General features: G+C 48.3%; 1 protein-coding gene across 2 annotated transcripts in view; it reads right to left on the bottom strand.

The window, feature by feature from the left end:
- Window positions 1–3,797: 3,797 nt before the first annotated feature.
- The window catches only part of LOC138671402 (ecto-ADP-ribosyltransferase 5-like), a 54,099-nt gene continuing 40,656 nt past the window's right edge, over window positions 3,798–17,240 (bottom strand). For both annotated transcript variants that reach the window (XM_069759546.1, XM_069759545.1), the window contains 2 exons: window positions 6,617–6,649; window positions 3,798–6,068 (listed from right to left, as the gene is read on the bottom strand). In XM_069759546.1, coding sequence (XP_069615647.1) covers window positions 5,971–6,068; window positions 6,617–6,649 — 131 coding nt within the window. In that variant the 3' untranslated portion in view covers window positions 3,798–5,970. The remainder of the gene's footprint in view (window positions 6,069–6,616; window positions 6,650–17,240) is intronic.

Raw genomic sequence — 17,240 nt, 5'->3', positions numbered from 1 at the left:
CCTGGTGGGAGATAAAGTGTGGTTGTCTACCAAGAACATTCGGCTGAAAGTTTCTTCCGCTAAGCTAGGTCCCAGGTTTAAGGTCCTTATGAGGTAATTGAAGCTGTCAATCCAGTTGCCTTTCGCTTATGTCTACCTCCGTCGCTTCGGATCCCCAACGTGTTCCATAAGTCTCTCCTGAAGCCATTTGTACCTTCCTCTGATGGGTCTCCATCCCCTCAACCTCCGGTTTCTGTGGATGGGCAGATGGAGTATGAGGTGGAACGCACTGTGGATTCACACATGGTCTGCAGTTCGCTGCAGTATTTGGTCCATTGGAGGGTTACAGTCCTCAGGATCGATCCTGGGTCCCGGCGCGATCGGTTCATGCTGATCATTTGATTCTGGTGTTTGGTGCGCGGTATCCTGGGAAACCTGGCGGTCCAGTGGCCCCCCTTGAGAGGAGGGTACTGTCATGATCCAGACTGGGTTTTGAGCCCTGTTTTCCCTTTTTTCTGGTCTGGTTACGTCAAGAGTTAACCTAGGTGCAGTCCTGCTTCCACTCTACTGCTATCTAGTGGAGCCTGCACCTAGCTGCATTGCAGCAGCTTGACAAGGAGGAGCTGCAGGTGGATATGGAGGGGGATATTGGGTTACACAAAGGCAGGGATGAGGCTCATTGTGGGGATAATGATGATGATGACGACAATAATGTTGTATTCTCAGTTGTTTGCAATTAAATCGTTAACATACTGTCTGCTTGCTTTAGGCAAGAAATTCTAGCCTGCACATAAAAAAAAAATTAACAAAAATAAATCTGCTTCCAAAAAAAAAATGGCTATAAGAATCCAAATAGTCATTGCTTCTCAATTGGCCATATTGTCTGGACCACGGTGTTTCCTCATTGCACTTTCATTTTACAAAAAACAACAATCAACAACCTTCTTGCTGCTCTATATATAAACACTAGCACAGCACGCATTTTCTCTCAAAAAGAAATAATTTTTGGACAGGTTTCTAAACTAAAAAAGCCAAAAGTGCAGTGGGGTATTAAGCAGGCTGTTGGTTACAACCAGTTATCATCTATTTATTACCAGCCATTATATACACAGTATTTATCAGTTTATGGTCACGTTTTGTGGTGCTAGATGACATCTTCACACTGGCCCTCACACTGCGCGTTTCTTCCTGCGGCCCCATCCCTCCAGGGGCCATCCTCATGACTCCTGGCGATGCCACTTCTGACCATTCCTCCTGAGCTCTCCATGCTTCCCCCAGTGGGGAGGACTTCCACTTCTATTGCACTGTTTTCTGGTGCGTGCCTCCCATCTCCGGGCAGGTCTTTGCTTCAGATCAATCCCCCATCTGAGTTGGTATTTCAGTGGGCTGGGCAGAAATGTCCTTGCCTGTCCCGTCTTAATTCTTTTTGCTGTGGCCTATGCTGCTTCCTCTGCCACTGCAGGGCTTCATCAGATACACATTTCCGGGCTATCCTCTGTGGTTTACAATGCTAGACCCTACTGCTGCTGGAAGGACTGCAGTTGCTGACCCAACTTTGCTACACATTCCCATACCCTACCCTATCCGAACTCTTTAGTATGCAGCTTGAGCCGCTGCCACCGCCACCACATAGCTACGCTAGACACATACAGTCATGGTCAAAAGTATTGACACCCTTGCAATTCTGTCAGATAATACTCAGTTTCTTCCTGAAAATGATTGCAAACACAAATTATTTAGTATTATTATCTTCATTTAATTTGTCTTAAATGAAAAAACACAAAAAGAATTGTCCTAAAGCCAAATTGGATATAATTCCACACCAAACATAAAAAAGGGGTGGACAAAAGTATTGGCACTGTTCGAAAACTCATGTGATGCTTCTCTAATTAGTGTAATTAACAGCACCTGTAACTTACCTGTGGCACCTAACAGGTATTGACAATAACTAAATCACACTTGCAGCCAGTTGACATGGATTAAAGTTGACTCAACCTCTGTCCTGTGTCCTTGTGTGTACCACATTGGGCATGGAGAAAAGAAAGAAGACCAAAGAACTGTCTGAGGACTTGAGAAACCAAATTGTAAGGAAGCATGAGCAATCTCAAGGCTACAAGTCCATCTCCAAAGACCTGAATGTTCCTGTGTCTACCGTGCGCTGTGTCATCAAGGAGTTTAAAGCCCATGGCACTGTGGCTAACCTCCCTAGATGTGGATGGAAAAGAAAAAATTGACAAGTGATTTCAACGCAAGATTGTGCGGATGTTGGATAAAGAACCTCGACTAACATCCAAACAAGTTCAAGCTGCCCTGCAGTCCGAGGGTACAACAGTGTCAACCCGTACTATCCGTCGGCGTCTGAATGAAAAGGGGCTGTATGGTAGGAGACCCAGGAAGACCCCACTTCTTACCCCGAGACATAAAAAAGCCAGGCTGGAGTTTGCCAAAACTTACCTGAAAAAGCCTAAAACGTTTTGGAAGAACGTTCTCTGGTCAGATGAGACAAAAGTAGAGCGTTTTGGGCAAGGGCATCAACATAGAGTTTACAGGAGAAAAAAAGAGGCATTCAAAGAAAAGAACAGGGTCCCTACAGTCAAACATGGTGGAGGTTCCCTGATGTTTTGGGGTTGCTTTGCTGCCTCTGGCACTGGACTGCTTGACCATGTGCATGGCATTATGAAGTCTGAAGACTACCAACAAATTTTGCAGCATAATGTAGGGCCCAGTGTGAGAAAGCCGAGTCTCCCTCAGAGGTCATGGGTCTTCCAGCAGGACAATGACCCAAAACACACTTCAAAAAGCACTAGAAAATGGTTTGAGAGAAAGCACTGGAGACTTTTAAGGTGGCCAGCAATGACTCCAGACCTGAATCCTATAGAACACCTGTGGAGAGATCTAAAAATGGCAGTTTGGAGAAGGCGCCCTTCAAATATCAGGGACCTGGAGCAGTTTGCCAAAGAAGAATGGTCTAAAATTCCAGCAGAGCATTGTAAGAAACTCATTGATGGTTACCGGAAGTGGTTGGTCGCAGTTATTTTGGCTAAAGGTTGTGCAACCAAGTATTAGGCTGAGGGTGCCAATACTTTTGTCTGGCCCATTTTTGGAGTTTTGTGTGAAATGATCAATGTTTTGCTTTTTGCTTCATTCTCTTTTGTGTTTTTTCATTTAAGACAAATTAAATGAAGATAATAATACCAAATATTTTGTGCTTGCAATCATTTTCAGGAAGAAACTGAGTATTATCTGACAGAATTGCAGGGGTGTCAATACTTTTGGCCATGACTGTATTTTCTGTCTATGTTTTATAATGATAGACTGTGCTGCTGAAACATCCCAAAATAGGGTTCATTTTTGCTTTTGCACATTGAATCTGGCTAGCCTATTCCTGTTTGCTAAAAAAAAAGATAATTTTTGGATGGCTTGATAAAAACACCTTTGTAATTGCTTAATCACTTGGTAAATTAAAAACCACTTGCAAATATTTGTAAAAAAGAGTAAATTTTTTCACTCCTTGTTAGGAAACTATTACTTCTTCACGTTCAAAACAGTACACCAGATTTGCCTCCCTTAATGAAAGGATAATTTTTGGACAGCTTGGGAAAAAAACATCATTTTTTCAATTAGCAAAGAATAAAGCTCTTGATACTGCCCAAACAAGGATCATCTTTAAAATCCCCACAGTTATTTCCATTTATACTACCCGTGTATATTGTTGGACCAGTTATATAATGAAAGTGTGCAACCAAGTCTGATACTTCACGGTGTAATTTAAAAAAGCTGCGGTTTACCTCTGGTTACCATCCTTTATCCTTTAATCAGATAGATTGAGGTTATCTACCATTAATAAGGCTATGTTTTCACTACAGAACTCATAACACATTCAGTATTCCCTGGAGACTTCAGAGCATTATACAAGTATTATCCTTGCAATTTGAGGCCTTTAATTATTTGAATTCATGGCCAATTTATTCACCATAAATCAACAATTTATTTTTTTTAAATTCAGTGAAATTTGTGAATTTGACTTACGATCTGCTCCTTTCTACTTTAGACATTATTGAGTGACATTCAGGTATTCAAGAGAATAAGACATTCAGAAGCTTGAGAACCTCAGAAAAGGGAGACTTTCAGGAGTAGGAGAGATCCAAGAACAGGAGACATCCAGGAGTAGGAGAGATCCAAGAACAGGAGACATTCAATGTAGGAGAGATCCAAGAACAGGAGACATTCCGGTGTAGGAGAGATCCAAGAACAGGAGAGATCCAAGAACAGGAGACATTTAGGAGTAGGAGAGATCCAAGAACAGCAGACATTCGGGTGTAGGAGAGATCCAAGAACAGGAGACATTCAGGAGTAGGAGAGATCCAAGAACAGGAGACATTCAGGAGTAGGAGAGATCCAAGAACAGGAGACATTCAGGAGTAGGAGAGATCCAAGAACAGGAGACATTTAGGAGTAGGAGAGATCCAAGAACAGGAGTGATTCAGGAATAGGAGAGATCCAAGAACAGGAGAAATTCAGGAGTAGGAGAGATCCAAGAACAGGAGACATTCAGGTGTAGGAGAGATCCAAGAACAGGAGACATTCAGGAGTAGGACAGATCCAAGAACAGGAAATATTCAGGAGTAGGAGAGATCCAAGAACAGGAGACATTAAGGAGTAGGAGAGATCCAAGAACAGGAGACATCCAAGAACAGGAGACATTCAGGAGTAGGAGAGCTCCAAGAACAGGAGACATTTAGGAGTAGGAGAGATCCAAGAACAGCAGACATTCAGGAGTAGGAGAGATCCAAGAACAGGAGACATTCAGGAGTAGGAGAGATCCAAGAACAGGAGACATTCAGGAGTAGGAGAGATCCAAGAACAGGAGACATTCATGAGTAGGAGAGATCCAAGAACAGGAGTGATTCAGGAATAGGAGAGATCCAAGAACAGGAGAAATTCAGGAGTAGGAGAGATCCAAGAACAGGAGACATTCAGGTGTAGGAGAGATCCAAGAACAGGAGACATTCAGGAGTAGGACAGATCCAAGAACAGGAAACATTCAGGAGTAGGAGAGATCCAAGAACAGGAGACATCAAGGAGTAGGAGAGAACCAAGAACAGGAGAAATTCAGGTGTAGGAGAGATCTAAGAACAGGAGAAATTCAGGAGTAGGAGAGATCCAAGAACAGGAGACATTCAGGAGTAGGAGAGATCCAAGAACAGGAGACATTCAGGTGTAGGAGAGATCCAAGAACAGGAGACATTCAGGAGTAGGACAGATCCAAGAACAGGAAACATTCAGGAGTAGGAGAGATCCAAGAACAGGAGACATCAAGGAGTAGGAGAGAACCAAGAACAGGAGAAATTCAGGTGTAGGAGAGATCTAAGAACAGGAGAAATTCAGGAGTAGGAGAGATCCAAGAACAGGAGGCATTCAGGAGTAGGAGAGAACCAAGAACAGGAATGATTCAGGAATAGGAGAGATCCAAGAACAGGAGAAATTCAGGAGTAGGAGAGATCCAAGAACAGGAGACATTCAGGAATAGGAGAGATCCAAGAACAGGAGACATTCAGGAATAGGAGAGATCCAAGAACAGGAGACATTCAGGAATAGGAGAGATCCAAGAACAGGAGACATTCAAAACAGAAGCAGGAGCAGAAGACATTGAAAGAGCAGGAAACATTTCACAACCTAGAAAAATCGTGTAGCCAGAATACGTCAGGAGCAGAAGTAATCACAATAGAGACTTTCAGGAGCCACCAGGAGAGACATCAGACATTATTTATTAAAAAAAAATATGTGAAACTTTTATGCTGAACATTTACTTGGAGATGATGTTTTAGTTTTTGAAAAAAAAATTCTTGGAAAATGCAGCAAAAATTCTAAGTGATAATGATGGGTGAGTGTGCCTACATTGCAGTCCATCTTCTTATAGTGACCACTGATGACCATCACTATTAAATCTCTCATTTTCCTCCTAATGACTGAAGAATCAATATCGAAGCTTCAGCCAATAAGAAACCTTGTAGCTGTAATGATTGCAATGCTCATAGTGACCAGCAGGGGCACAATTGCTCTTTCAATGAACCGTACTGTGGGTGGACCTGGAGGCAAAGTAAGAAAGACAGAATTAAGAAATGTCAAAGTATCATTATTGGATGGATTGTCGCTCGAGAGACAGTCTATGTCATGGGTAAATTGAGATTTTACACCTGTTTAACACCTTAATGAACATATTTTTGTTCACATCTTTCTCTATTTCTTATTGGACGATACCCAACTTGTAGAGTATTTTTTCCATTTTATTAATTGAAAAAAAAGTTTGTAACAAAAATAAATTGGATTTGTGACATTTTTAGAAACCTGTAACTTTCTTATTTATCTGTCGATAGAGCAGAATGTTACTATTTCCGGGCTGCAGGACTGAGACATGTAGGGGGTGAAGATTATGTCTGGAGGGGCAGGAGCGTGACCTATAAACTGATTGTGGTTGGACCAAAACTTGTCACCACCTTCCTACGAGTTTCACCATCACGATATGGAGCGATTCAGATCTGGCTCAATACAGTCCCCTTCAGAAGAAGAGGAGGAAGGTGATTTACACGACCCAAAATCCCAGAAAACAACTTACTAAGACACAGAGGCCTCTTACCGGAGTTATAGACACACTGCGACCGCTTACTGGCTGCAAACACAAAAGAAAGAAAAGTCATGAAAAACATAATATAGATATAATATTACAACAGCCGGAGATGTAATAGAGAGCGTCACATCCGCTGCACTGCGGGCGCTGACTGCAATACAGCCGACACCTGCCACTGCCCTGACTGCTATACAGCCGACACCTGCCACTGTCCTGACTGCAATACAGCCGACACCTGCCACTGCCCTGACTGCTATACAGCCGACACCTGACACTGCCCTGACTGTTATACAGCCGACACCTGCCAGTGCCCTGACTGCTATACAGCCGACACCTGCCACTGCCCTGACTGCTATACAGCTGACACTGCCCTGACTGCTATACAGCCGACACCTGCCACTGCCCTGACTGCTATACAGCCGACACCTGCCACTGCCCTGACTGCTATACAGCCGACACTGCCCTGACTGCTATACAGCCGACACCTGCCACTGCCCTGACTGCTATACAGCCGACACCTGCCACTGCTCTGACTGCTATACAACCGAGACCTGCCACTGCCCTGACTGCTATACAGCCGACACTGCCCTGACTGCTATACAGCCGACACCTGCCACTGCCCTGACTGCTATACAGCCGACACCTGCCACTGCCCTGACTGCTATACAGTCGACACCTGCCACTGCCCTGACTGCTATACAGCCGACACCTGCCACTGCCCTGACTGTTATACAGCCGACACCTGCCACTGCCCTGACTGTTATACAGCTGACACCTGCCACTGTCCTGACTGCTATACAGCCGACACCTGCCAGTGCCCTGACTGCTATACAGCCGACACCTGTCACTGCCCTGGCTGCTATACAGCCGACACCTGCCACTGACCTGACTGCTATACAGCCAACACCTGTCACTGCCCTGACTGCTATACAGCCGACACCTGCCACTGCCCTGACTGCTATACAGCCGACACCTGTCACTGCCCTGACTGCTATACAGCCGACACCTGCCACTGCCCTGACTGCTATACAGCCGACACCTGCCACTGCCCTGACTGCTATACAGCCGACACCTGCCACTGCCCTGACTTATACAGCCGACACCTGCCACTGTCCTGACTGTTATACAGCTGACACCTGCCACTGTCCTGACTGCTATACAGCCGACACCTGCCAGTGCCCTGACTGCTATACAGCCGACACCTGTCACTGCCCTGGCTGCTATACAGCCGACACCTGCCACTGCCCTGACTGCTACACAGCCAACACCTGTCACTGCCCTGACTGCTATACAGCTGACACCTGCCACTGCCCTGACTGTTATACAGCTGACACCTGCCACTGTCCTGACTGCTATACAGCCGACACCTGCCACTGCCCTGACTGCTATACAGCCGACACCTGTCACTGCCCTGGCTGCTATACAGCCGACACCTGCCACTGACCTGACTGCTATACAGCCAACACCTGTCACTGCCCTGACTGCTATACAGCCGACACCTGCCACTGCCCTGACTGCTATACAGCCGACACCTGTCACTGCCCTGACTGCTATACAGCCGACACCTGCCACTGCCCTGACTGCTATACAGCCGACACCTGCCACTGCCCTGACTGCTATACAGCCGACACCTGCCACTGCCCTGACTTATACAGCCGACACCTGTCACTGCCCTGGCTGCTATACAGCCGACACCTGCCACTGCCCTGACTGCTACACAGCCAACACCTGTCACTGCCCTGACTGCTATACAGCTGACACCTGCCACTGCCCTGACTGCTATACAGCCGACACCTGTCACTGCCCTGACTGCTATACAGCCGACACCTGTCACTGCCCTGACTGCTATACAGCTGACACCTGCCACTGCCCTGACTGCTATACAACAATATTGTATCATACAATTATTAGGTTCTGTAGAAGGACGTAGATCTGGGTATTTATTATGATGGAATATAGGCTGAACTGGATGGACAAATGTCTTTTTTCGGCCTTACTAACTATGTTACTATGTTACTATGTTACTATACAGCCAACACCTGCCAGTGCCCTGACTGTTACACAGCCAACACTTGTCACTGCCCTGACTGCTATACAGCCGACACCTGCCACTGCCCTGACTGCTAACCCCCAGGACACCACCGTCAGAATGGCCCGATGTATCTAGGTGGTTACACAGATAAGACGACCCTGTGTTACCCATCAGCCTCTCTGTAACTGGATCTCGGGATACCAATGGCTTACCGAGAAATTAGAAATAGCAAGAAAAGGGGCACAACTGTCAAATAAATATACTCATAGAATTGGAGTGCTATACCTAGTCTTTAAAATAATCATAATGCAGGGAAGAGGAAAAGACAAGAATAATGATGGTAAGCACATCCATAAGTAAAAATGAATGAATAACCTTTATTTAACCCTGAACAATCAATTTAAAAACATTTAAAATACAACACACAACCCAATAAACTTCACCCCCATATGTGCAAAATAGGACTGAAGGTACATAGCAAGGTATAGTTACCAAATCCCAGAAATGGGGGCCATGGATGGAACAGCAGAAAGGTCCATTTTGTTTGTAGATCTGATGCCCAGACTGCTGCACTTACTACGGAGAGGCCAGTACTTACAACTTGCGGGACATTTTAACTAGCAGCCATTTTCTGAGACCTACTATTAGACTTAATAGGGGTCTCACTCTCAGGGGCTCCTTCCCCTGTGTGCCTGTCACGATTCCCCTGACCGCTGCCACCAATTTGTCACGATTCACACCGTGACCGTCACCCCTACGTCACGGGTTGGGGTGACTTTAGGCCAACAGACGGCTATCACATGTGCAGGGGGGCTTATCTTAGTTATCCCTCCACTCCACGATGTGATGAAAAAACCACACACAAGGCTATTGACCTTTTAGTTTACAGCAGGGGCTTATTTTAGGTATCCCACTGCTTTTCTATATACCACGAACTGCAGGGATTTATGTATATCCCGCTTACAGTTCCACTTAACACTTGCAGCTCTCTGGCGCCCCCCTTACTCTCAGGTCAGATTAGGTACTGCACCCTGGGTAATTAGTCGCCAGAAAGGCTGCCTGCTATGTACTTGCTATTGGGCACGCTGCAGCGACGCGATAAACTACTCGCACTTAGGCAGGATCAATAATTATCAACGCCGCAGTCGCTATAACGCCACCCAACTACCCAGTACAAAATGTATGCTGCCACCAGCTTCGATTAAACGGGTCTGAAGCTAACCCAACACAACAGTAACAGTAGCGTATTTCCCTTCAGAAGACTTAGAATACGGTTTAGAACAGGAGAACAAACTAATATTAAATATTATATTCCATAAAAATTAGGCAGTGCTTTATCAAAAATATTTTATAAAGATGTTGCAAATGAGACAATTGCAAATATGTACACGGGTAATTATAACATAAAGGGAATAAAGGAGAAAAGATAACACTCACATGTTCAAAGCATGGCAGGCCCCCAGGCTAGGGCAGTTTTCCATACGTCCCAGCTCATGGGATGTACTCAGCTCTTCCAGGAAAATAGGACAAGAAAGAAGCTGGGGATGTGTGCAGACAGTTATAGCTTAAGCCTGTAACATCCCAGAAAGGGGTTGGATCACCCGTCCCTCCTACCTCTTCAGTTAACTCATTTTTTCTAATCTATATCTAATTTCGATAACTCCGCTACAAAACATGTTATAGTCCTAACAAATCCATCATTCATCTCGGATTAACGTGAGCATTCTAATGAGATCAAATATGTCCTATCTGGGATACATATTTACAGAGAAATCCCTACTTCTTTACCAGATGGAGTTAGAAGCCCGTGTTTCGCGGGATGGGTAGATACACCGAGTGAGAATAAGAATATATATTTTCGTATTTCTAGCTTAAATCATAGTAACATAGTAACATAGTTAGTAAGGCCGAAAAAAGACATTTGTCCATCCAGTTCAGCCTATATTCCATCATAATAAATCCCCAGATCTACGTCCTTCTACAGAACCTAATAATTGTATGATACAATATTGTTCTGCTCCAGGAAGACATCCAGGCCTCTCTTGAACCCCTCGACTGAGTTCGCCATCACCACCTCCTCAGGCAAGCAATTCCAGATTCTCACTGCCCTAACAGTAAAGAATCCTCTTCTATGTTGGTGGAAAAACCTTCTCTCCTCCAGACGCAAAGAATGCCCCCTTGTGCCCGTCACCTTCCTTGGTATAAACAGATCCTCAGCGAGATATTTGTATTGTCCCCTTATATACTTATACATGGTTATTAGATCGCCCCTCAGTCGTCTTTTTTCTAGACTAAATAATCCTAATTTTGCTAATCTATCTGGGTATTGTAGTTCTCCCATCCCCTTTATTAATTTTGTTGCCCTCCTTTGTACTCTCTCTAGTTCCATTATATCCTTCATGAACACCGGTGCCCAAAACTGGACACAGTTTGCCTAATATCTAACAAAAACTAAACAAAGAATCTTTCATGGATCCTCGAAGTTTCTACTTCACTTATAGCTGAACAAGAGCTTACACAGGAAATGCCGGTCGTAAATACCTTTGGCTCTCCTAACCCCCACACTCTCTGAGAAGGAAAGCCAGGAATTTGCAGCTACAAACTGTCGCAGTATCACTCCAAGAAGGGGGGCTTAGCCCACGCAGGCTAGCAAGAGAACTACTTATGATATTTCATACCATATCGTGACACCTCCCCCTTTTGGTGTGCGCTAGGGAGGCAGTACCCAACGGTATGCCTCCATGGGCACCTCAGTAGGTTCACCCTGGCGGGAGAGTCCATCTGCATTCCCATGCTCTTTGCCCGTTTTGTGTTCAATGGTGAAGTCAAACTGCTGAAGGGCAAGGCTCCAGCGTAGCAACCTGCCGTTGGTTCCACACATGGCGTTTAGCCAGCGCAGAGGGTTGTGGTCGGTCACCACAGTGAAGGTGCGACCGTACAAGTAGGGCTGCAAGCGCTGCAGGGCCCAGACTATGGCCAGGCACTCCTTCTCGATAGTGGAGTAGGCCACTTCCCTCGGCAAAAGTTTCCGGCTCAGGTATAACACGGGGTGCTCTTGGTCCTCCGAGTCAACCTGGCTGAGCACAGCACCAAGGCCAAACTCGCTGGCGTCAGTCTGCACCAAGTACGGTCGACTGCTGTCGACTGCTTTCAACACAGGGGCATTGCACAGTGCGGTTTTCAATAGCTGGAAGGCCCCCTCACAGCCATCTGTCCAGTTGACGATGTGGGGTAGCTTCTTCCTGGTGAGGTCCGTCAAAGGTTTTGCCAGGCTACTATAGTGCTGTACGAAGCGCCTATAGTACCCTGCAGTGCCCAAGAAGGACATCACCTGTTTCTTGGTCACGGGAGTGGGCCAGTTCACGATCACTCCCACTTTGTCAGGCTCTGGCTTCAGGGTGTTCCCGCCTACCCGGTGCCCCAGGTAGTGAACCTCCCTCATGCCCATCTGACACTTTCCCGGCTTGATAGTCAGTCCTGCTTGGTGAATTCGCCTGAGCACCTCCTCGAGATGCTGCAGGTGTTCCTTCCAAGAGGGACTAAAGATGGCAATGTCATCCAAGTACGCCACGGCGTACGTCTCCAGTCCCTGAAGCAGGAGGTTGACCATCCGCTGGAAAGTGGCAGGGGCATTCTTCATGCCGAAGGGCATGACCGTGGACTCGTACAGTCCAAAGGGTGTGATAAAGGCGGACTTCTCCTGCGCCTCGGGGCTCAGGGGAATCTGCCAGTATCCTCGACTCAGATCCATTATTGTTAGGTAATCTGCGCCAGCTAACTTCTCAAGCAGCTCCTCGATGCACGGCATTGGGTGTGCATCCGAGGCTGTGATGGCGTTGAGCCCCCTGTAGTCCACGCAGAACCGGGTGGTCCGGTCTTTCTTTGGCACGAGAACTACAGGTGATGCCCACGCGCTCTTTGACCGTCGAATCACCCCCAGCTGTAACATCTCATCGATCTCTTGGCGCATAGTCGGCTGCACCTGGTCAGAGATTCGATAGGGTGTTCGCCGTAGTGGGGCGTGATTCCCGGTGTCCACCTCGTGGACTGCTAACTGAGTCCTCCCAGGTCGGTTGGAGAACACGACCCGGAAGGGTTCCAGTGTGGTTTGCAACTGCAACCGCTGGGATTCAGTTAACGAGGCGCTTACCTCCACGTCCTCGATGGACCCATTGGCCTTGGCTTGGGCCAGCATGTCCAGGAGGGTGTCTTCCTCCCCGTCTTCGGGCAAGCTGCAGACCGGTAGGACGAAAGGTTCACGTTCATGATGAGCCTTCATCATGTTGACGTGAAAGGCCTTTCGCCTACCCCGAGCGTGGTCAAGCGTGACCACGTAAGTGACCGGGTTGAGCTGTTGGTGGACGACGTACGGGCCCTCCCAGGCTGCCTGAAGCTTATCCGTTGGTACGGGGACCAGCATCCACACCTTTTGACCCACGTGGTAGGTCCGCTCCCGGGCGTTCTGGTCGTGCCAGTGCTTCTGATCAGCCTGAGCCTGCGTCATGTTGTCATGCACCAACTGCGTGAAGGTCTGCATCTTGTCACGGAAGCGCATGACATACTCCACTATGGACACTTCAGAAGGGTTCGGCTCCTCTTCCCAGGATTCTCTTACCAACCCAAGGGGTCCCCGGACTCGCCTGCCGTACAGGAGCTCGAAGGGGGAGAACCCCGTCGAGGCCTGCGGAACCTCTCGGTAAGCGAACAGCAGGTGTGGGAGGTACCGCTCCCAGTCGCGCCCTTGAGTCTCAACCAGCATGCGTAGCATCTGTTTGAGGGTACCATTGAAGCGTTCACACAAGCCATTGGTCTGTGGGTGATACGCACTCGATACCAGGTGCTTCACCTGCATTCTCTTACAGAGAGCCTCCATTAGGCGAGACATAAATTGGGTCCCTTGATCAGTAAGCATTTCCCTGGGAAATCCTACACATGAAAAGATAGCCTACAGGGCATCCGCCACCTTATCTGCCCTAGTTGACGACAGAGCTACTGCTTCTGGGTACCGGGTAGCATAGTCTACCACAGTAAGGATGTATTGCTTTCCAGAGCTGCTGGGGACGGCCAGCGGGCCCACAATGTCCACCGCGATCCTCTGGAAAGGCTCCTCTATCACTGGCAAAGGGATCAGGGGAGCCTTAAGAGCAGGCCCCACCTTCCCCACTCTTTGACAGGTGACACAGGAGCGGCAGTAGTTTGACACATCTGTCCCCATCTTAGGCCAATAGAAGTGTTGAGACAGCCGGGCCTTAGTTTTGCTGATCCCCAAGTGTCCAGCTAGCGGGATCTCATGGGCAATCCGTAACAACTCACCCCGGAATTGCTGCGGGACGACCAGCTGTCTTTCCCTCAACCACTCCTTTTGTGATTCTCCGGGTACTGTCTCCCGGTACAACCTTCCTCGTTCCCAGAACACCTTCTCCTTATCAGCCTCGGAGAAGTGCGTCCCGGCAAGTTGTCTCAAACTCTCTAGGCTCGCATCTCTGTGCAGAGCGGCCTGAAACTCCTGGCTAGGGGAAGCCAGAAGCGACGTCAGGGTCCCTTCCCCACGGGAACCTTCTTGGACCTGCCCTGGGTCCACCTCTGGTTCAGTCACAGTGGTGACTGAGGAGGGTCCGGAAGGCAGACAGTTATCTGCGTTCCGGGCACTCTGACTGCAGGTGACAGCAGCTACGTAGGCTGTCTCCCCGGGGGTTTCTACAGACCCATCAGCCGATGCTTCTATGGGCTCTACCTCCCCATCCACCCCCAACACTCCAGGGGCAGTGCTACTTATGGGCCAGTTACCTTCCTCGGTGGCACTGGTCACTTTCATGGCATCACCTTCCTCACGGTTCCCATGCATCTCCCCATTTCTGGTAGCACCGACACTTGCCCCTGTTAGGGGTTCCTCAGCCGTCTCACTCCGCAGAGCGACGTGGCTGGGCACGCCTGTACCTATGGACACATTAACCTTCACAGAAAAATCATTATCAGGTTCAGCTGGCACAGGTACAACATTTTCACCATCAATCCTAGGGAAAAAATGGTTATTAGATGCATCATTACAAGATAAAGCATGGTCAGGTAACACATGCGATTTCCCATCATCATCATCATCAGGGTTAACTCTACGCTCATTAGTAGATTGGGGAGGGGTGTCAGGGACGTAGTATGCAACCATCCTCCCCAAATCGGTCCCCAACAAAACATCAGTGGGCAAATTATCAGACAGCCCCACTTCCTTCACCCCGCTCCCGGCACCCCTATCAATAAAAACCCGGGCCATCGGTAAGGGACAGCTGATGCCCCCAATCCCAGTGACAGTTAGGGTTTTCCCCGGAATGATTTCTTCAGGGGCCGCCAGTTCGGGTCGGATGAGGGTTCGTTCAGCCCCGGTGTCCTTGAGGCCTGTAGCAACATTGCCTCCCACAGTGACGTGCTGTACGTTGTCACACACCCTCCCAACCACACAACCCACCAAAAGAACTGCTGCATTAGGCCCTGGGGCCTTGGCTGGGGTGTTCTTCTGCTTGGTTGGGCAGGAAGGACTGATATGACCAGTCTGATGGCAGGTGAAACACTTGCGAGGTTCAGTGGTAGGTCTGGTGCTGTTGGCTACGGGGACAGGACCTCTGGAGTGCTGGCTGGCAGGGATACTGGCGTTGGTTGCAGGCTTACCCCCTCTCCAGCTGGTGGTGACTGGCTTCCGCACTTCCGATCTACGGTTGGCCTCATAGGCATCGGCAATCTGCGCTGCTTTCGTCACGTCTTTGGGTCCTCTGTCCATCACGAACTGTCGCACCTCAGCTGGGCAAAGATGAAAGAACTGGTCTTGGATCATCAGGTCTCGCAGCTGTGCAAAGGTGGTCACTGACAGTCCTTGGGTCCACTGGTCAAAGTGGGTCCCCAGTCCATGCACCACATCACTGTAACTGTCGTGTGGGCCACGTTGGAGGGTCCGGAACTTTCTACGGTACACCTCGGGAGTAAGCTGGTACTTTGCTATCAGGGCCTGCTTGATGGCCTCATAGTCTCCATCTTGTTCTTGAGGGAGGGCAGCAAACGCCTCCAGAGCTTTGCCTCTCAGCCCTGGTGTCAGGTATCGGGCCCATTCATCTGTAGGCAGCCGGTACTGTCTGCAGGCTTTCTCAAAGGCCCGCAGAAAAGTGTCCAAGTCCCCGTCCTTCTCCATAACAGGAAAGTGATCGGGCCGGGGCTTAGGTATCTGAGCGCTGCTGGGCTCACGTCTCTGGGCGGTGGAGGGCATCCCCCCCTGCCGGAGCATCTCCAGTTCATGTTCTCGCTGGGCTTGGCGCTCGGCTCTCTCAGCCTCCCGCTCGGCTCGCTGGGCCTGGGCCTCTCGCTCGGCTCGCTCCTCTCTCTCGGCTTGCTGGGCCTGGGCCTCCTGCCGGTATTGCTGAATCAGCTGTCGGCGTCCCTCATGGTCGTCAGTGGGGAATTCTTTCAAGGCCGCCTGCAGGTGGGGGTCCAATTCGCCCGGATTGCTAACAGGGCCGGCATTCAGTGGTTGGACCTCTGCTGCAGCACCATGTTCGCTGGTGCTGGCTTCTGCGGCCTCTGGGCTCTGTGACCTGGCTTGGTCTGCTTCGAATTGCACCAGGTCAGCGACCATTTGAGCCTTGGACTTGTCCTGGGGGTTCAGGCCATGGTACATGCATATCCCAGCAAGAATGTCCTTCTTCTGCTGGTTGTACCAGGCTTCCCCTTTCGCAGCCATGGTTGCCAAATAAAAGATAGGATAGAAAAACGAAGAGGAAGGGAGGGGATAATTACCAGTACACAATTGTCTCACAACTAAAAACACTGAGTTCGTTCTCCAAACTTATTTGCGCAGAGTCCTCGCAAGAACTTTCTGCAAGTTTTTAGTGAGAGGAATGATTGCTCAAACCAAATCACTAATGCTCTAATATATCCCACCGCCTTGCCACCAAATGTCACGATTCCCCTGACCGCTGCCACCAATTTGTCACGATTCACACCGTGACCGTCACCCCCGTCACGGGTTGGGGTGACTTTAGGCCAACAGACAGCTATCCCATGTGCAGGGGGGCTTATCTTAGTTATCCCTCCACTCCACGATGTGATGAAAAAACCACACACAAGGCTATTGACCTCTTAGTTTACAGCAGGGGCTTATTTTAGGTATCCCACTGCTTTTCTATATACAATGAACTGCAGGGATTTATGTATATCCGCTTACAGTTCCACTTAACACTTGCAGCTCTCTGGCGCCCCCCTTACTCTCAGGTCAGATTAGGTACTGCACCCTGGGTAATTAGTCGCCAGAAAGGCTGCCTGCTATGTACTTGCTATTGGGCACGCTGCAGCGACGCGATAAACTACTCGCACTTAGGCAGGATCAATAATTATCAACGCCGCAGTCGCTATAACGCCACCCAACTACCCAGTACAAAATGTATGCTGCCACCAGCTTCGATTAAACGGGTCTGAAGCTAACCCAACACAACAGTAACAGTAGCGTATTTCCCTTCAGAAGACTTGGAATACGGTTTAGAACAGGAGAACAAACTAATATTAAATATTATATTCCATAAAAATTAGGCAGTGCTTTATCAAAAATATTTTATAAAGATGTTG

This window comes from Ranitomeya imitator, chromosome 3 (assembly GCF_032444005.1).
Source record: "Ranitomeya imitator isolate aRanImi1 chromosome 3, aRanImi1.pri, whole genome shotgun sequence".
Lineage (NCBI taxonomy): Eukaryota > Metazoa > Chordata > Amphibia > Anura > Dendrobatidae > Ranitomeya > Ranitomeya imitator.
Note: the sequence above shows the minus strand (reverse complement) of the source record. Positions and strands in the feature narration are given on the sequence as shown.